Source organism: Apis laboriosa, unplaced genomic scaffold (assembly GCF_014066325.1).
Source record: "Apis laboriosa isolate Shangri-la unplaced genomic scaffold, ASM1406632v1 scaffold4_cov146, whole genome shotgun sequence".
Classification (NCBI taxonomy): Eukaryota; Metazoa; Arthropoda; class Insecta; order Hymenoptera; family Apidae; genus Apis; species Apis laboriosa.
The window spans coordinates 2,516,192-2,537,274 of record NW_025223501.1 but is presented as its reverse complement, the minus strand read 5'-3'; the positions used below and the strand labels follow the sequence as shown (position 1 = coordinate 2,537,274).

Below are 21,083 nucleotides of genomic sequence, written 5' to 3'. Positions count from 1 at the left end.
GCCTAGCGCTCGTATGACGTAGGTACTCGTACTTGTCCATCATCCTGCCACGATGCATGGAATTGATCCGTGTATCGATGCACGGATGGAAGAATCGACGATCGTTCGATCGTTTTCATCGATTCGATTATCTTTCGATATTTTGTTTTTTCGCGTTTTTCACGTGGTTTTTTTTTTTTTAAGGTGAATTGGTATTTAATATCGTATTAATATCGTGGTGAATATTTATTAATATATTTTTCTTTTGTTAATACTGATCGATTGTTTTATCTTTGTGAAGTTAAAAAAGAGGGGAAGAGGGATTAGGAATTAATATTGATGCTAGTTAGTACTGTAATGAATAATAAATTTTTTTTTGGTATTCTAGTTTCTTTAATATCGTGGTGAATATTTATTAATATATTTTTCTCTTGTTAATACTGATCGATTATGAAGTTAAAAAAGAGGGGAAGAGAGATTAGGAATTAACATTGATGCTAGTTAGTATTGTAATGAATAATAAATTTTTTTTTAGTATTCTAATTTTTTTAATATCGTGTTGAATATTTATTAATATATTTTTTTCTTCGTTGATAATACTGATTGATTGTTTTATCTTGTGAATTGTGAAAAATTGTGTAAAAAAAAAGGGAGAGGGGTGTTAGGAATTAACATTGATGCTAATTAGTACTGTAATGAATAATAAATTTTTTTTGGTATTCTAGTTTCTTTAATATCGTGATGAATATTTATTAATATATTTTTCTCTTCGTTGATAATCGATTGTTTTATTTTTGTGAATTTAAAAAAAAGGAGGGAAGATTAAGAATTAATATTGCTTTAGTATTTTATTTTTTTCATTCTTTCATTGTTGATAGATAAATCGATGTATAAATAAATCGGTTATTTTAATATCGATTTATTGACACTTTATTTATGTTTCATGTAGTACGTAATTTTGTAATTAGTAAATAATTTGAAATTATTATCTTTAATTTAAAATCGATGCCGATATTTCTCTAAAAATAATTATTAAATCAAATTCCAATATCGATTTCTCGTCAATTATAAAATGATTTGAAACGAGTGTCGATACGAATAATTTCTCAGCGTGAACGAATTCGATTCTTCATTGTCAAATGGAAATACAAATTTTTTCGTGGTTTAATTCTGCAGATTCGAATCGATGGAAATGAAAATTCTAATATCGATTTCTTGTCAGTTACGAAACGATTTGGAACGAGTATCGATAGCAATAATTTTCCAACGAGAACGAATTCGATTCTTCATTGTCAAACAGAAATACAAATTTTTTCGCGATTTAATTCTGCACATTCGAAACGATGGAAATCAAAATGTTTTATCGATTTTTTATCAATTAGAAAATGAATTATCGATATCAATATTTTTCCAAAATTAATAAATCAAAATAATTCTGCAATTGAAAATGAATTCGATTCTTTATTGTCAAACGGAAATACAAATTTCCCGCGCTTTAATTTCTGCAGATTCGAAACGATGAAAATCAAAACCTTTTATCGATTTCTTATCAATTAGAAGACGAAGTATCGATACCAATATTTTTCCAAAATTAATAAATCAAATACAATTATGAAATATGAATAATTCTGCAATTGAAAGTGAATTCGATTCTTTATTGTCAAACGGAAATACAAATTTCCCGCGCTTTAATTTCTGCACATTCGAAACGATGGAAATCAAAATCTTTTATCGATTTCTTATAAATTAGAAGACAAAGTATCGATATTAATATTTTTCCAAAATTAATAAATGAAATACAATTATGAAATATGAATAATTCTGCAATTGAAAGTGAATTCGATCTTTCATTGTCAAACGAAAATACAAATTTCCCGCGCTTTAATTTCTGCACATTCGAAACGATGGAAATCAATTGAAGTATCGATACGAATTAATTTTCCCAAAATTAATAAATCAAATACAATTGGAATATGAATAATTCTGCAATTAAAAATGAATTCGATCTTTCATTGTCAAACGGAAATACAAATTTCCCGCGCTTTAATTTCTGCACGTTCGAAACGTTAGAAACGAAAACCTTTTATCGATTTCTTATCAATTACGAGATGAAGTATATCCAATATTTTTCCAAAACTAATAATTAATCAATCGAACGCAATACGAATAATTTTCCAAACTCGTTGTCAAACAGGAAATAGAAAATTTTCGCGGTTTAATTCGAATCACGAATACGTCTGTTTACCGAGGATTCGAATAGACGGAAATAAGTAGGAACACAGGTGCACCGGTTTCCTCGACTCTCCGCTTCCGGATTTCCTCCTCCATCCGCCGCGATGCGAACTTGTTGCGCGATTGTCCGTCCCCTGTTTCCTCTGCTTAACCAAAGAACAAGGATCCGCAATTATTATACTATCCTTCCGTTTTCAAACGTACGTTTTCCCTCAGAATATTTTTCCTCCGTTCCACCACCCGTTTCTCCACATTAAATCATCGTTATTACGAGAACATTTTCCCATCCGTTTCCCGCTCCGCGAGATATTTTCCGCCCGAGTTTTGCTGCAAAAGTTTTTCGCTTATTTTGCGCGTAATAGTGTTCCGCCGGAGTAACTATTAGTTTTGAACGTATCTCACTTTTGTTAATTAGTTTTCGGATTGTTCTTGTACGTTACGATATACGGTTCCTTTCACGTGTAAATGTTTTTCGTTAAAAGTTTCCCTTGTTTCGATAATCGTTGATAAAATTATTTCCATTTGTTTTTATTGAGAGTGTAACGAAGAATTCTTTTTTTTGTTAGTCAGATACTTGCTTTACTTAATATAAAATGTAATTTTTATTATGTTTTTCGTGGAAAGATTTTTGGTAATCGTTGATAAAATTATTTCGATTGAAAGTGAACGAAGAATTTTTTTTTTTTATTATTATAGGAGTTTAAACAAGTTTAATTCTTACCTTTAATAGTACTCGAGTAGTCAAATAGTCCCTTTATTTAATATAAAATGTAATTTTATTTTATTATATTATTTATTTAATTTTATTTGTTTATTTTTTTTTATTATCTTTTTCGTGGAAAGATTTTTGGTAATCGTTGATAAAATTATTTCGATTGAAAGTGAACGAAGAATTTTTTTTTTTTTTTTTTTGTTATTATAGGACAAGTTTAATTCTTACCTTTAATAGTACTCGAGTAGTCAAAATAAAATTAAATTTTATATTATTATATTATTTATTTAATTTTATTTATTTATATTTTTTTTATTATCTTTTTCGTGGAAAGATTTTTGGTAATCGTTGATAAAATAATTTTGATTGAAAGTGTAACGAAGAATTTTTTTTTTTTTATTATTATAGGACAAGTTTAATTCTTACCTTTAATAGTACTCGAGTAGTCAAATAGTCCCTTTATTTAATATAAAATGTAATTTTATTTTATTATATTATTTATTTAATTTTATTTGTTTATATTTTTTTTATTATCTTTTTCGTGGAAAGATTTTTGGTAATCGTTGATAAAATAATTTTAATTGAAAGTGTAACGAAGAATTTTTTTTTTTTTTTTTTTTGTTATAACAGAACAAATTTAATTCTTATCTTTAATAGTACTCGTTTAATAGTACTTTCTTTATTTAATATAAAATATAATTTTTATTATCTTTTTCGTGGAAAGATTTTTGGTAATCGTTGATAGAATTATTTCAATTGAAAGTTATAGTGATAACACAAATTTAATCCTTTGATATTTGAATAGTCAAATACTTAAGATAAAATATAATCTTCATAATCTCTTCCGTGGAAAGACTTTTTTCAAAATCTCCATCGATTATCATATTATTCAATTCAAAATTAAAAACGTGTCCTCCTTTCTTTATCATACAACTGCTCAATTTATATTTTACAATACTACAATAAGCTTAAATTTCTTCTTAAATCTCGCGAATTCGAATCTCTATTTTACTCTATACTATAATTGGAACAATTCGAAAAATTTGAATTCGCGAGGAGGAAAAATCAAAAAAGAAAAAAAAAGGAAGACTCATCGTTTACCTGTAAATTTTTGAAATGATGAGAGGCGCAGAGCGACTTCAAAAAACGGCAAAGCGCGCATTTCCTCGGTGGTTGGGTCATCGACGTGTTAACCCTCCTCTCCTGTATCATTTCCTTTTCGCTCGTGATGCCTATGCCGACTTCCGACCCCCTGTTCATCTGTGAACACCATTCGATTAAAATCCCATTTTCTCTTTCAATTAATCATAGAGTTTTTTTTCTAACTCTCTGATCGCCAGTTTCATCCTTATTTCTTGCATAACGAGGAGGAGGAGGAGGAGGAAAAGTGAGTTAGGGAGAAATAATATATTTATACATGGCGATCAGCGTTAAAATTAATCGAATCTTGTTAAATAGTTTCTGAAAGAGGAGAGGTTGAAGGAGGAATAAATTTTTTTTAATTATTAATTTTTTATTAATTTATTTTATTATTATATTATATTATATTATATTATTATATTATATTATATATATAATTTATTATTAATTATTTATTTTAATAACTTTTTTTTTTTTACGTATAATAGTAGAAATCAATCGATGCAGCTTTGACATTATTTTTGGTACTTATTGAAAGATACTTCGAATTTTGTTGAAATTTGTGAAATGAATTTTAACAAAAGTATCCTAAATACGTCTAATATATAATCTTTTTTCCAGTTGTGTTAATTCTTTTCTTACTACTGTGATCGTTCTCCATAAAATTGACATATTATGGGCGATTATATATCAAGTATCTTTCTCTGGAAACGTAGTATCGGTATTTTTATCATTTGTTTCTCACGAGATTCTTCGATAAAAATCACCAAAAAAAATGCCATAAACTATTGACTATCTTTCTCGAATATTGTGCACATTTTTGTAGTGGTGGCTCATTCAGCGAGGATATCGAGGAAAGAGAAAAGCCCGTAGCGAAAGAGTTAAACGTGTTAAAAATAAAAATAAAAAAAGGACACAATTCCACGAATTCTATGGAAAGCAAAAAATTAATAATATTCCGATATCTCTAAAGAATCTTTTGTATTTATTGAAAAATATTTCGAATTTCATTAAAATTTCTGAAATGAATTTTACAAAAATATCCCAAATTCTAATATATAATATATAATCTTTCTTCCAATTGTTAAATGTATTAAAATTAAAAATAAAAAAAGAATACAAGTCCTACGAAAAAAAAAAATTAATAATATTCCGATATCTCTAAAGAATCTTTTGTAAATTCATTGAAAGATTTTGAATTTCGTTAAAATTTGAATCAAATGAATTTTACAAAAATATCCAAATACTAATATATAATCTTTCTTGCAATTGGTAAACGTGTTAAAAATAACAATAAAAAAAGAGCACAAGTCCACCTACGAAAAAAAAAAATTAATAATATTCCGATATCTCTAAAGAATCTTTTGTAAATTCATTGAAAGATTTTGAATTTCGTTAAAATTTGAATCAAATGAATTTTACAAAAATATCCCAAATTCTAATATATAATATATAATCTTTCTTCCAATTGTTAAATGTATTAAAATTAAAAATAAAAAAAGAATACAAGTCCTATGAAAAAAAAATTAATAATATTCCGATATCTCTAAAGAATCTTTTGTAAATTCATTGAAAGATTTCGAATTTCGTTAAAATTTGAATCAAATGAATTTTACAAAAATATCCCTAATATATAATACATAATCTTTTCTAGTTATTAAACGTTAAAAATAAAAATAAAATAAAAATAAAAAAGAGAACACAATTCCACGAATTCTACGAAAAAAAAAAAAAAATTAATATAATATTCCGATATCTCGAAAAACCGATGCAAGATACTTCATCACCACTACGCTCCCCCTATGACGAAACGAGACGAAACCAATGAAATACCTTAACAACTTAATTCCCTCGTTCGAGATACGTTCGATCGGAGGAAGTGGTGGGGGAAAGAGAGGACGGAGGGGAAAGAAAAAAAGAACAGACTCGGTCCATTTCGTACAGCACCGTACGAGACTAACTCACCGTGACGATGGAGGGACGTGGCGCGCCGGTGAAGTGTTCGATCACCTCCCAGTTGGACTTCCTCGAGGGCGTGTGGGGCGTTCGTGGGGTGTTGGGGGTGTGCGGTTGGGGGGAGGACGGGGTCGAGGACTTGGACCCGGGTGGATCGAGGAGCAACTCGACCCTCGGCTTCCCGCCTTCGTTAGCTGCCACGTGTTGTCGGAGGCTCGCCCATCTCCTCGTGCTTCTCACGGATCCGGCCACGGATCTGGCCGCGACCTCGCCCTGCCCAAAACAAAAGAAAAACTGTTAAAAAACGAATCTCGATCCCCTGATCTCTCGTGATATACGATTATATCGTGTTTGCTTCCTTCAACTCGATTTTACGCGACGTGTGTCTTAGAGATTCTTCACGAGTTCCATTTTGATGTTGTTCGAATCTTGTCGGGCATCCATCGCCCTCGAATCGATTTCTTGCGCTTGAAAATATGTCATGTCGTCCAGTATGTCTGTTCACAGCTTTTTCTCTAATTTTCTCTAATTTTTTTAATGGATACGATCGAGTTCAAAATCAAAATTGAGTTCATTTATTTTCTTTGAGGTATTTAATTTTATTTTTCTTTTGTTAGGGTTTATAAATTTTACGAAATTTTTATAACAATACTTTGTATTATACGATTGTGTGTGTATTATATCTGAATTGGAGATAAGGTTCATTTAACGTTTCTTAAATAATGTAGAAAGAAATATAGAAAGAAAATAATAATAAAGAAAGAAAGAGTTACCTATTCACGGATCAATATTCGCGCTCTTATTAATTGGAGATGACGAAATCTAGCATAAATAAAGAGATTGTCGCGTAGTGGTTCGAAAGATAGGATCGAATTGAACAAAATTACTTTTTTCCGATTTTGAGGTTATATGGAGATTTAATTTTTAGAAAATATCGCTTTTAATTATAATTCATTATTTCATTGAAAATATAATTAAATATAATAGAAAAATTTAACGTTGCATTTAATTAATATAGGATAGGAAAGAACAAATAATCAATATATAAATAATATATAAATATATAAATATATAGGGAAAATATATAATATAACTCAGAATGAAATAGAAAAAAAAATTAATAAATACTTAAAATAAATGAAAAGAGCGAAAGAAAATTGTAATTTTTTTAATATACTAAAAAAAAATAGATATTTCGAGATGTCCATTATAAAATTGAAATTTAAACGCTTAATAAATTTACAGAATATTTTTGTAACTATCGAAATGTGACCATCAATCAGTTATCGATCGGTTCTCTGCCTATAAACGCGTATTTCGTTTAATCCCTAAACATTTAGAAAGAGTTTTAATATATGATTATATTATACATTACATTAAGAATGAATTTTGTCCAATTTTTAATTCATTATTCCTCCACCACTGTGCGTCGTGGCGCTGAGAGTCAAAAATTATAATTTTCTTTCGCCCTTTTCATTTTTATTTATTAATTTTTCTTTCTATTTCATTCTAAGTTATATTATACGTTTTCCCTATATATTTATATATTTATATATTATTAATTTGTATTTTCTTTCTTATACTATATTAATTAAATGCAACGTTAAATTTTTTTTAACCTCTCAAGCGGTTAATAATTATTGATTCGTGAATTCGTGAAAAGGCGCCTTAACTTTTTATTTTCTCCACTAGGAAATGTACGAAATCGTTTTATGCTGTTACGTGTCGCGCGAAATCATCTCTTCTTCGCCCGAAAGTGAAAAAGTGATGGAGCGTAAAGGGTTAAGAATAGAAGAAGATTCTATTCGATGGAAAATTGGAGGATATCGCGTTGTTTCGTTATCGCGCAATGGGGGCGGTGGTGAGTCACCGGCATCGGGGATGCTGATGCAATTCTTCGACGTCGAACGGGTGAGGAATAGCGATAGGGGAAAGCGATCTGGGGGAAAGGACCCGAATGAAATCGTTTAAGGGAAGTGTATAAATAGATATTACGTGATATTTTATTAACGTGTTCTGTCGTCGAAAATTGGAAGATATGGTGTTCTTCTTGGATATCGACTCTTTCTCACTTATGTAAGAATAATTATTGTAAAAGAACTGATGACATTTGCTACATGAAAAATTATACGTTCGATCGAATATTGGAAGATATCGACTCTTTTTCATTTATGTTACGAATAATTATTAAAAAGAAGATAAAAGAATTGATGACATTTGTGTTGGATATATGGAAAATTCTGCTATGTTTGATCGAATATTGGTTAATCAGATATCGATTTTTTTTTGTTTATGTACGAATAATTATTGCCAAAGAACTAGTGATATTTATGTTGAATGTTGGGTATATGGAAAACTCTGTTACGTTCGAACGAAAATTGGAAGATATCGATTCTTTTATTTATATAACAATAATTATTGTAAATAACTTTGAAAGTAATATATGGAAAACTGTTATGTCGATCGAAAATTGGAAGATATCGATTCTTTTTAATTTATGTACGAATAATTATTGTCAAAGAACTAGTGATATTTGTATTGAATGTTGGATATATGGAAAACTTTGTTACGTTCGAACGAAAATTGAAAGATATCGATTCTTTTATTTATATAACAATAATTATTGCAAACTGATGACTTGTGTTGAAAGTCGATCGAAAATTGGAAGATATCGACTCTTTTTAATTTATGTACGAATAATTATCAAAGAACTAGTGACATTTGTATTGAAAGTTGGGTATATGGAAAACTTTATTCAAACGAAAATTGAAAGATATCTTTCATTTACGTAGGAATAATTATTGTAAAAGAATATTGGTGATTTGTATACAAAAGTTGTATGGAAAGTTCTGCTTCGATCGAAAATTGGAAGATATATTCTTCTTGGATATTGGTTCTTTCATTTATGTACGAGTAATTATTAAAGGAACTAGTGATTTGTGTTGAAAGTTTGTATACAAAAATTGGTGTATGGAAAGCTCTGCTTCGAAAATTGGAGAGTATATTCTTCTTCCATATTTCATTTATGTAATAATTATTGTAACTGGTGACTTGCGTTGAAAGTTGAGATTGCAATTGAATTGGAGAGCATCGGTTCATTTATGTACGAATAATTATCGTGAAAGAACCGATCACTTGTATTGAGAATGGAAAACTATTTGAAAATCAGTCGTAGAATAAGAAATCCTCGTGACTGCATTCACGTCATTCTAATAGGAATCAAAATAAAAATTTTCTGAGGAATATTTTAATGAGGAGTATTTTAATCTGAGGAATGGAGGCAAAATAAAAATTCTCAGCTATTTTGATTTTAAGAATCGTTCTGGAATGGAAGATTCGTAAAATAGAAATTTCTTGATTCGATTTCGAGAAGAATCTTTTCTTTATTAATTTTTTTTCTTCTCTCTCTTTCTCTCTCACACAGAGTGGATTCTGATAGAAATGATTGGCCAAGACCAATAAAATGGGCGGAGATAAGACACTATGAAAGGAGCAAAAGTGAATAGGTGGGGCTTCCATGTCTGACTAAGTTAAAAGAAAATTTAATACGACTTGGACGGTCTTTCAGCTTTTGAGCTAATACATCGGAAAGCTTTCTGCCGCTTCTGTCGTCGTGTTTCACGTGCCTCACAATCGTGAGAATTTCTCGTAGAAAATGCTTCGTACCCGCGAAACTGTTTCGAAACACAACGAGATCGCTTTATTCGTACACGAATTCCAGTGCTATTCAATTATCTAAAATAATTATTATACATAGTTCGCCACTAATAATTACGATTCTATTAATTTATCAAACTTGAGAAACTCGATCGAAATAAAAATAAATTTATTTCGAAAGAAAGATAATAGATTGAAATCCTTTTATCTTTCTCTATAATGAATTTCACCAATAGTGTGACGAATGATCCATCTCTCTCCTAACCTTACTTCGACGATTCTCGTCCTAACCTTAAACGCGTAAGTAAGTTAATATTTCAGAGATACAATTTAACTTGGCGAAAGACTTCTGCATCACGTATCCTTTTATATATTCCCTTAAAACGATTTTCTTGACGATATGATCACGAGAAACAAAAAAAGAAATTTATTATAAACTCGCATGCTCGGCGTTTAAACGTTGTTTTTTTCCGTTCTGGTTGGGACGCTGTTATACCTCGAACGCTTCGGCTCGAAACAAATACATTAAGAAAATGCATTCTCCTTCTCTTTCTTTCTATCCCTTTCGTCTTTTTTTCTCTCCTTCTCCCTTTCCTTATCTTATCTCTTCCCCCTCCCTTCCTACTCCTTCCTACTCCACTACTGGAAAATGTACCCGTATATCACGGTTTCGCCGGCTTTAAAACATCCAACCTGTCCCTCAGGATTGAAAAGCTTGAGCGGAAGCAACGTCTCGGATTGGAGAACGCGTAATATCTTTTTCCATTATAATTTCTTTCTCTGGAATATATTCTTCGAAGTTGGGAATCAGGAACCGTGAACGACAAATTATTTCGTAATTTTTTGACGTTTTTTCTTATTGCTCTTGTATTACGAAATTTTCTATGAAATTTTATCACGAAGGAGAGGGGGATACGTATTTGTGTGTCAGAATTTTCAATGAGATATTTAACGAAGATATCTTTATATTTATAACGAAGATGTATATTATATTTTATATATATATAACGAAGATATGTTATATTTTCTGTATATTGGAAATTTTTGATCGTTGGAAAAATAAGGGATAAAGAATTTTTATTGTGAATTTAGAGAAAATGAAATTAATTGTTTCGAAGAGCGCGATGTCTTCGAGATTTTTTTCTTGTCGATCGAATTTCGTTCGATGTTTTTTTATTAAAGATATTTTTACGAATTTTTATATCTCGTTTTAAAATTCGTAATCTATCTTCTGTTCAACAAGATATCTTTATATTTTCTGTATATTCGAAATTTTGTGATCGTTGGAACAAAGGATAAAGTTTTTTTTTTTTTTTTGTTGTTGAGCACAATATCTTCGAGATTTTTTCTTGTCGATCGAATTTCGATGTTTATTTTTATTAAAATAAAAATATTTCTACTTTATTTTTTATATTTCGTTCGTTTAACGAGTATATTATAAAACGAGATTTTTTTTTTTTTTTTTTTTTTTTTTTTTTTTTGATCGAGTTGCTTGTTAATGAAGACGTTCCACGAAGCGTAAAATATAAATTTAAAAATTTATAAATGCAAATTAATTCGTTTCGATCGTTCCATATTTTAATATACGAATTCAACTGTATGCAACCGTGCATACCAAACTTGAAGATCCATGCATGGATGAATTATTAACCTTCAAATTGTATTGTTGGATTAAATTCAAGCTAGGCTCGTGTCAGATTTGAATTACACTTAAAATTGGACTTGCTTCGAGTTTGTTACGTTATTTGAATTTTCGCGTTCAAAGTCTCTTTAATTTTTTTTTTTTTTTAAGATAGCGTTGGAAAGAAACGGAAGGAAAAGCAAGGCAAAACAAAAAAATCGAAACAACAATCGAGAAAATTAACATTCCATCTCATTCTAATCATCCGAGCAAACTTTTTGACGCAATTAAAGATCTCCCTTTGGGATTCTTTCCCAAGAAATTTATTTCGACTTTTTAACGGCACGGGAATGGGGATTTTTAAACTTTATTTTTCTTCCAGCGTTGCTCGCTGGTTTCCTAGTTTTTTTTTTTTTTTTTTTTTTCTTCCATTACTTCAATATTTCCAGAAAAAAATTTTCAAAGGAAACTCACAAGAAAGAAAAAAATTAATTCTGTATTGTGATTCAAATCGTAAAATACAGGATTTAGATTTTCAAGAAGAACAAGAAGAAAGACTTGTATATTCTTATTTTAATATTTGCATCGACGTTGTTACTTTTCCCTCGAAATTGGAACGATAAAGGATAAAATAAAGGGAAAAATATTTTTTTCTTGCATCTATGATCGTTTTTCCTTTTTTTTTTTTTAACGAACGATTTCTCTCGAAAATTCGGAAAAAAGATATATATTCAAAATTTCACGAAATATCATTTTCTTTCGAATTACGTGTACATTATTAATAAAATATATATACAAATTTGTGGGTCTGGTTGCACGGATGGCAAGCGATTCGGATACACGAACAATAGGAAACAGAGGACACATTAATCTTCCACGTGCTGATCGATAAAGCTTCCATAAAGCTTATTATTTCCATTCAACCGTGCGAATTAATCCACCGGTCGAACGATCTATTGTTCCTCCCGATGTTGTATCAAGGAATTTTGTTAATTCGATTCCGAAACCCATCCTTTCTATTCTCTCTTTTTTTTTTCTCGCTCTCTCCTTTCGATATCTCTCATAATTTCACATTCATCGGTTCAAGATTGAAAACGAAACTAATAGACGAGAAATTTTTCCATTATTCTTTTTTTTTTTTTTTTTGTGTGTGTATTCGTGTATGAATGTGCTATTCGTTCGACAGACAGGCTATAAAAATATCACGTTGCGCGGATTTGTAGTGATTTTTGACAGTCGATGTGTCCTGGATTTAATAAAACTACAAAAGGATTAATGATTTCAGTAACTTGGAGTGTAACTCATTGACCTCCTAAAAAAAAAAAAAAAAAAAAAATAGGAGATCGAATTTAAATTCACAGTTTTCGTCGATCGCGATTTCGAAAAAAGAAGAAAAATCTATTATTTCGTTCGTTAAAAAAAATTCCTCCTCTCCTTCCCCTCTTTCTCGAAGTAGGAAACAAAGAATGGAAAAAATTTTCGAGACATTGTTTCTTTTTTTTTTCTCTCTCTCTCTCTCGAAACGATCGAATATTTTTTCGTCGAGCTTGTTGCTCGAGCTTCTCTAATGAAAATTGAGTTAGCACCCAACGATAAGAAAACCGATACGTGAGCTCGCTAATAGACTCTTATCGTTCCACGGTGGGACCTCGCTGTGAAATTTATCGCGCTCGAAACATTCGGTGAATTCTTCGATTACGTGTGCACGTGCGAAAAGCCCGATAACGTATCAACCGGCACAAATTTTCAAACAATTCCTGAAATATCGAACGCACGGCTATCGCGTGACAAAAAGTTTTCCTTTTCTGTCCCTCCCTCTCTCTCTTTCGTCCCCGCTTTTCTATCGTATCTCGCTTCTAGTGATTTTTATCTAGGGACTTTTTCCCCTATCTATCCTTTCTCCTAATGTTCGTCATTTCAGAATCATTTACGAATAATTTAAATTAATAAAATATTGTGAAAAATATATTGAAAGAAGCGAATTCATAATATATATATATATGTGTAATTGAAATATATTTCGAATTATATACTGTTAATATTTTATACGTGTTAATATACGTGTCGAAATACGTTTCGATATTTTAGGTTAGGAGAAAATCGTCGAATAAATCATTCATTGGTTATATAATTAATCGAATCGGCAAAGTTGTTTCACGCCCGAGCCTTCTCCTTTCAATTTTGAAAATGGGATCATGATCTATCCTAGTTTATTAATATTTCGATCCGTTCCTCGTTAATTATTCGCTCTGATATTCACTCGATGAACGGTCGCGATTTACCGACCCATGGTAATCAACAACGAAGCTGGTGTTACGGATATTATTTTAATGAGAATCAAATTTGTAATTGACATCTCGTTAAAATGGTTTATAATTATTATTATCGTTTCGCGTTACGACCACGTTCTATTAATGACGAAAATAATCGAAAATTTCCGAGGATCATCCGATACATCCACCCACACTATCGATAACATTATCGATAACAATTTTTCTTCGACAGAATTTCGATAGAATTTACGTTTACATTTACAAAAATCGAACATTCGAATAATATTCGATATTCGATGTATCGGATAAGCATGTACGAAAATAATATTACAATTTCCTCGAATCCTCGAATTGAAAAAAAATTCACCGAACGCGTTTAAATTTGAATATCGAAGAAAAATCTCGCTTCTAGTAACTTTTATCTAGGAACTTTTTCCCCTATCTATCCTCTCTCCCTGTCTCCCAATGTTATAGAAAAAAATCATTTGTTGTTTTCTTTCGTTTTTTTTTTTTTTTTTTTTTTTTTTTTTTTTTTTTTTCTTAAAGCCGAGAAAGCCTCGACTTTTCCATTTCCAATTTTTTTTTTTACTTAATTCTTCCAACTTTTTATAATCGTATTTACATACATCGGGGATGAAAAATGGACGCCGTGACCGCGTGTTTTAATCCAGTTAAAATCCGCGTGTATGCGCAGATTGAATAATAAAGTTGGAAACAACGATTAAATTTATATATCGCGGAACGCGCGATCATTGAGAAACTTGGATTTCGCGGTTGCCTCAAATATGCGGGGTTTGAAATTGAATAGTGGTAATACTGGTAATAATTGGTCGTTGAAACGGAAAACCGCAACCACTCCTTCGACACTTGTGGCCATCGTTGAAATAATCAGCTCAAATTTTGAACGCGATGATAAGCGGGGGTAATAGTAAATATATAGACACCGCCATTCACAATTTTCCGTATTTATCCATTCCTCTTTCGTCCTATATTCGACGATTAATTATCCAACTTGCTCGCTCGGAAATTTTTAACGATCGTTCGAATCGAAAATCGAACACCGATTGATCGGATCTTTTCGATACGTAGCGAAAAATCAACGGCGAAAAAAAACGCGAAGAGATATCCGAAACATTGATGTAGTAATGGCGACTCCTTTGGTGTCGAGTTTACAAAGGGAAATCCGAATGAAAAAAACGCTTGAAAATTCTTTTGTATTTTTTGGAAGAGGAAGGGGGAGAAATCCAATTTTGTCAGCGAAAAATCGCGGAAAATTGCCATACATCATCGATAATTCTGTCAACTCGGATATATCGAAAAATCACGCAGAAAGAAAACTATATAAAACTAGTTTCCTTTTTTACCGATCGATCTTAAGGAACTAGAATCTTAATGAAAAATTATCTCCTCGTTGCGATCGATCTCGATCCCGTCCCATTTCGAAAGAAGAAGGGAAATCGAATATTGGGAAAATAGTAGTCGATACCTGCCATCAACTTCGCGGCGGGTTTACAACCTCGTCTCGAGGTTCCATTCAACGAGAACAATTTCCATCACGGCGCGCCGACACTTTCGTTGACCGGCAAGTTTCGCGGCCAACTTTATCAATTTATAGCCTGGCGAAGGCAGAGTCGTGGCCGAACGAGCCGTTCTCCGAATCGATTCTCGGAACCGAGATGCGAATTATTAACTTTCTCGATCCGGCCGCCTGGGGTTCCCTAGCCGCCGCCGCCGCCCCCCTAGTTACTTTCCTCTATCCAACGCGGAACCGTGTTTCGTAACTAAGATCGATGTAAGCCCGATGCAAAACGGAGAGATTTACAAGATTAATCGACCAGGGAGGAATAATCGCCAACGGATCGATTAATTAAGTCGACACTAAGAAGAAGGGAGGAGGAGGGGGAGGAAGGGACCGGTTCTCAATTTTCTTCCCCGACTAACAGGATTACTTTTCCTCGCTTCTTCTATCGTGACTCGCGGACGTGAATGATAACTCGCGACACTCGGATGGAAATAAACTTTTGAATAATGGATAAGCCGGACGAGAGAGCTGCGTGCGTTCACGGTGTTCGAAACGATAGGAAAAACAGGGTTATGCAGCGATACCTGCGTAACTTGTTGTCTCTTGTTTATCGGGAAAATTTGTTTTTCGCGCAGTTTTATTTTCGAAATATAACGTGGAAACATTTCAAATCCATCAAGATTATTTATCAAGATATCACGCGTTGTCAATTGTGTATTGGTGATCGCGTGGTGGTAGTTGAGTAGTCTCTCTTTTTTTTTTTTTTTTTTTTTTAGGGATTTGGAGATTAAGGATTAAATGAGAGATTTAATTAATGATTATCGAAGTGTATTTTTTTGCTAATTAAGGACAATTGAACGAGAACGAGGACGGGGCGAGTTACGTGTTTCGGAGATTGGAGATAATTAAAAAAAGAGAAAAGGAAGAAAAATACACGGTGATAATGCAATGGATTAATCACTTTGATATATTTATATATATATATATATATCTGTTTGAAATTTGAATTAAGAATAGAATTGAAGGTGTGTGTGTGTATTTTAAATAATAATCTTTTTTGTTATACGAAATGAATACTTCTATCTTTTATATTAAAATTTTTAAAATTTTTAAAATTTGGTTTTTAAAATTTGGAAAAACGTTATTGATATAACGAAAAATTTGAATAATATATTCGAATCTGGAGTTGATTCTTATATTTTTTTTAACATTTTCAAATATTGTATTTTTTCTAATCTTTTTCTTCGTTTCATAATATTTTTCAATATATCCTATATCCATATTACATAAACAATAATTCTTATAATCAAAATACAATACATATAATTCTTACATAAATATACAAAAATCAATGAATATAGAAATATCCATCTAACGATATAGATTTAAATTGAACGAATGGAAAATCGAGTGAAGGATGACAATCGTTTAAAGTAGTTACTTTTACTTTGAAGGGAAAGAGGTAAATAAAGATGTTGAAAGGAAGAAGGTGGAAAAACAGTGAAATCGTTTCTCATTCACCGAATAAGTAAACCCAACTTTTCTTCGTCGCTTCGACGAAGTTCCCTAAGGCCGAGTGGGGGGAGAAAAAAAAAAAAGGAAAGAAAAGAAAAAGAAAAAAAAACTCGAGGAAGCAAACTTTCTTAATATTTCTCCGATTTCTACGAAACTTTTCTTATCGCGTTAAGCGTCTTCGTGAGTCTTTTTTTAGACCCTACGTACCCCACTTCTTCTTTTCCTTTTTCTTTTTCTTTTTCTTTTTCTTTTGCCCCACGAGAAGTATAGTAAATCGAAGGAGAGAGAGAGAGAGAGAGAGAGAGAGAAGAAAAGGGGATTTGGTGGAAGAAGGGTGGTTATTTACGATTTACCTGGTGACTTCTTCGACTGCTACGAAGGCTGAGTCGATGGCTCCACTCGTGTTTCGGGAATTCGACGCTGTATTTATCCATTTCGATCGTGTTCCTCTTTGTGTGCAGCGATCGAAAGCCTCTATGGGGCGACGTTACTCCATGTTCGACTCCTGTTAAACAGAGAAAAAAATATTTTCTCAACCTTCGTGTTTTGCGTTATTCTTTGTTGGATATTTTCTTCTTCTTCTTCTTCTTCTTTTTCTTCTTTTGAATCTTGATGAAAATTGCGGTGGAAAGAGGCTTTTCCCCTCTTGTTGCGCACGAGATTGAAACAAAATGAAAGTGGGCAAAGCAAACTTGATCGTTTTGTAATTTTAGTAAATTAACGTGGCGCAACACGCAAAGTTGTTGAGGGAGGGATTTTCGAGACGAAAATGTGGTAGGAGTATTATAATATTTAATAACAAGTGCGTTGTTTAAATTTACTCCTTTTACCTGTGACGAGAATTTTAATAACGTATTTTTAATAATGCATGGTGATACACAAAGGAGATATGTAAAAAAAATATATACTGATATACATTAAGATTATACTTTATCTGGAAGTGGTAAGTATTTACAGAGTTAACACGTAACTTTGTGTCATTAGTTTGAGCCGATATATAGTTTCACGACACATATTACGAAAATGTAGAATATTAAGTAGAAAAAAAGTATCATTAAATTAGAAAAATAAAAAATTTTTTCTCGATAATTCGATAATATTTAATTTTTCTCGATAAATAAAAAGAGCATGTTCAATCGTGAAATATGGAAATGAATTTTGCAAATGCAATTATTTGTTAAATAATAAAATAATAAATAATCCGAGATCGTTCTTAAATCGTATTAAAAAGAAAGTAATTAAAATTACTAACGCTAATGCACAATTCGCCTTTAGATCTCACTCTTAGAAATAATATTAAATTAGAAAAACAATTTTTTCCCGAAATTCATTAATAAAAAAAATTATAAGAAATCAATTTTGCAAAATTAAAATTATTTGTCAAATAATTGCGATGAAAAATCATAGAGTACATTAAAAAAAAAAAAAAGTAACTAAAATTACCGACGCGTGCACAGTTCTTCTTTGGACTTAACCTCACTTTTAGAAATAATATCAAATTGGAAAAACAAAGATTCTCTCTCGATAAATTCCTTAATAAAAACAAAAAAACACGTTGAATCACAAAACTGAATTGCAGAAATGAATTTTGCAAATGTAGAATTAAAATTACTTGTCGAATAATTGCGATGAAAAATCATAGAATATATTTAAAAAAAAGTAACTAAAATTACCGACGCGGGCACAGATCTCCTTTAGACTTAACCTCACTCTTAGAAATAATATCAAATTGGGGAAACAAAGATTTCTTTTCTTAAAAAATTCCTTAATAAAACACGTTGAATCGCAAAACATAGAAATGAATAAAAAAACATAGAATGAATTTTGAAAGAATTAAAATTACTTGTCGAATATTTATGAAAAATCATAAAATACATTAATAAAAAAAAAAAAATAGTAACTAAAAATTACTGACGCGTGCACCGTCCGCCTTTAGGCAGACGAGCCCCCCTCCCCACTCCGACTCGTTTCCCCATTACTTCTAGTGAAATTGCACGCTCCACCGGCGCGAAAATCGAATTTCCTCGCGCGTAACATAATCACCGGCGACACGGAACAAGCGGAGATGTATTCGCGTTTCGTCGTAATAACTGATTCAACCGATCAGCTGGTCCCCCCTATCTGACGCGTATTATTACGTCGCGTAATCGAATCCTTTTTGATCGATAACGGGACTAGATTCAAATTTGTAGAATCTGCGAAATAATCGCGAAATACTTTACTTTTACGTATATATTTTATTTTATTGTATTTCATTACGATCAATAATGGAATTAGGAATAACGATTAAAAATTTTGTGGATCGATGAAAGAATGATGAGATACATTTTTGAAGCACGTTTTATTTAATGTTAATATTGAGTTATTCGTTAAATTTCTATTTCAAAACTTTCAAATTGATCGAAAAATACTATTCGTGTTAGATTTCATTGTAATTAAAATTCACTCTTTAAAAATAAAAAATACAAATTGAAGATATCGAAATATCGATGTTTGAATTAATAAATCGTGTTTTAAAAATCTTCTAAATTAATCCAGAAACACTTGTACTGCATAACTACTTTGATCACACTACTGTTAAACATTCCAATCCATCGAATTGATTCGAACAAAACTCACGCTTCGCGTGAAAAAAAAATATAAATCGACGGCGAGAAAAAACGAAATATAGAACTTAATTTTTCGATTTTTCACGGATCCTTTCACGCTTGGTCCCGTATCAAAAAAATGAAGAAGATTCGAAAGCGTTGCGCTCGAATAATAACAGGAGGTAAACGCGCCATTCAATTTTGCCGTACCTTTGAGCGAGCCAATTCGACGAGAGACAGAGACAGAGACAGGAAAAGAGAAAGAGAGAGAGAGAGAGAGAGAGAGAGAGAGAGAGAGAGAGAGAGAGAGAGAAGGAAGGGAAGAAAACAGCGTTTTTCTCGGAATTTTCGGGAAAATTTTCCCAAACTTTGGTGAAAACGAGATGGAAAACGTTCCCTCCCATCGAGGGAGGGAGGGAGGGGATGGGGGTGAATCGTCATCCCTTTCGAAAATTCGGTAATATTTCGTGGAAATGGGTCGGCCCCGGTTTCCCCCCTCCCCCCCTCCTCCCCTCCCCCCGAATTTTCGCGGCCCTCTCCACGGAACAGAAACAAATTTGCGAGAGCAATTTCACGCGTGATTGCCTCTCGAACCGGAGGAGGAGAGACCCCTCCCCCCTCCCCTCTTCCCCCTTCTCGCAGGTGAGCAAAAATGGTGGAGCTATTAAAAGGGACGAAAAGAGGGACGAAAGATATAGACAATTGGACGGGAGATTATGCACGGTATCGTTGAAAACGAGTGAATCAATCGGATGTAAAAAAAAAAAAAAAAAAATAAATAAATAAATAAAAATAAAAGAAGAAATGGTAAAAGCGTTAAAAGTTGAAAAATGGCGGAAAGAGACGAAGGGATTGGTAAACAATGGAATGTTCGAAAGCGATGATATTACAAAGTCGATTTAAAAGTTGGGTTGAATTTTTGGCGAGTCTCTCGAGTGAAAAAAAAAAAAAAAAAAAAANAAAAAAAAAAAAAAAAAAAAAAGAAATAGTTGGGGTATTAGAGGGGTTCTGCGCGACGATCATTGTCGTTACTTTTCGCCGCTTTATCGCCGTTAATTGGACCAAACGATGGACTTGAAGGCTCAATTATGACCCCCGGGACCAGGCCTCGTTTTACATAATTCTCTGTAAACGATCGTATCGATTCTTCTTCTTCTTCTTCTTCTTCTTCTTCTTCTTTTTTTATCCTCGAAAGCGCTGCACGATGTTAGATAACGCTTTTCCTTAACCAGTTCATCGTATTCTTAACGTTGATCTTCGAAGTCAATTTTCCTCGATTCATCGACAAGTTTCACAACTCATCCCTAACTCTTTAACTAACAAATTTTGATAAACTTTTATTTTTTTTTTTTCTCTCGTTTTTAGATTTTCTTCTAACACTTTCTTTTCCCAGAGTTGACAAATTGGATGGATTCAACTTTTGCTGCTTTTCTTCAATCCACGATTGAAGAAAATGGTGGAAAATTTGCTGACGTGCAACGTTAAACATCGAATTGTCGATCGTTGCGGATACTACGAGCGTATCGATTCGAGGCCATAGAACGTGCATTAATTTTTTAAATTGTGCGACTCGTCATTGACAAGTGTCGAGTTTGTTCCCTCCTCCGTTTAAAAAGAAATCAATCCACGGATTGTGGATGATGGCGGCGCAACGATGCGTTCGTGAAACGCATTCAAAGTGACAAACTGTTAATAGAGTGAGAAAGAGAGAGAGTGGGGCGCGCAGTTTCGTCCAAGTTCCAAAGCGGGAAAATTAAAAATAGAAACGGATTTGTTGGCTGGTCCTCGCTTGTTTCCTTCCTCCCTCTCCCTTATCGCTCATTTTCTATTTCCGTGATTCTTCAAGCTCGACGCTTGACAGATTTCTTCGTCGTTCATCATTTTCGAC

General features: G+C 32.1%; 2 protein-coding genes across 3 annotated transcripts in view; one reads left to right on the top strand and one right to left on the bottom strand.

Annotated features, from left to right (window-relative positions):
- LOC122717102 overlaps nt 1-21,083 on the top strand; it is a 66,851-nt gene that overhangs the window by 21,385 nt on the left and 24,383 nt on the right. The window lies entirely within an intron of this gene.
- Nucleotides 1-21,083, bottom strand: part of LOC122717101 (adenylate cyclase type 6) — an 89,441-nt gene that overhangs the window by 57,557 nt on the left and 10,801 nt on the right. Inside the window, exons 2-4 of the mRNA XM_043940840.1 lie at nt 16,961-17,112; nt 6,029-6,292; nt 4,025-4,183 (exon numbers count right to left, since the gene is read on the bottom strand). Of these exons, the coding sequence (XP_043796775.1) occupies nt 4,025-4,183; nt 6,029-6,292; nt 16,961-17,041 (504 nt within the window). The 5' untranslated portion in view covers nt 17,042-17,112. The remainder of the gene's footprint in view (nt 1-4,024; nt 4,184-6,028; nt 6,293-16,960; nt 17,113-21,083) is intronic.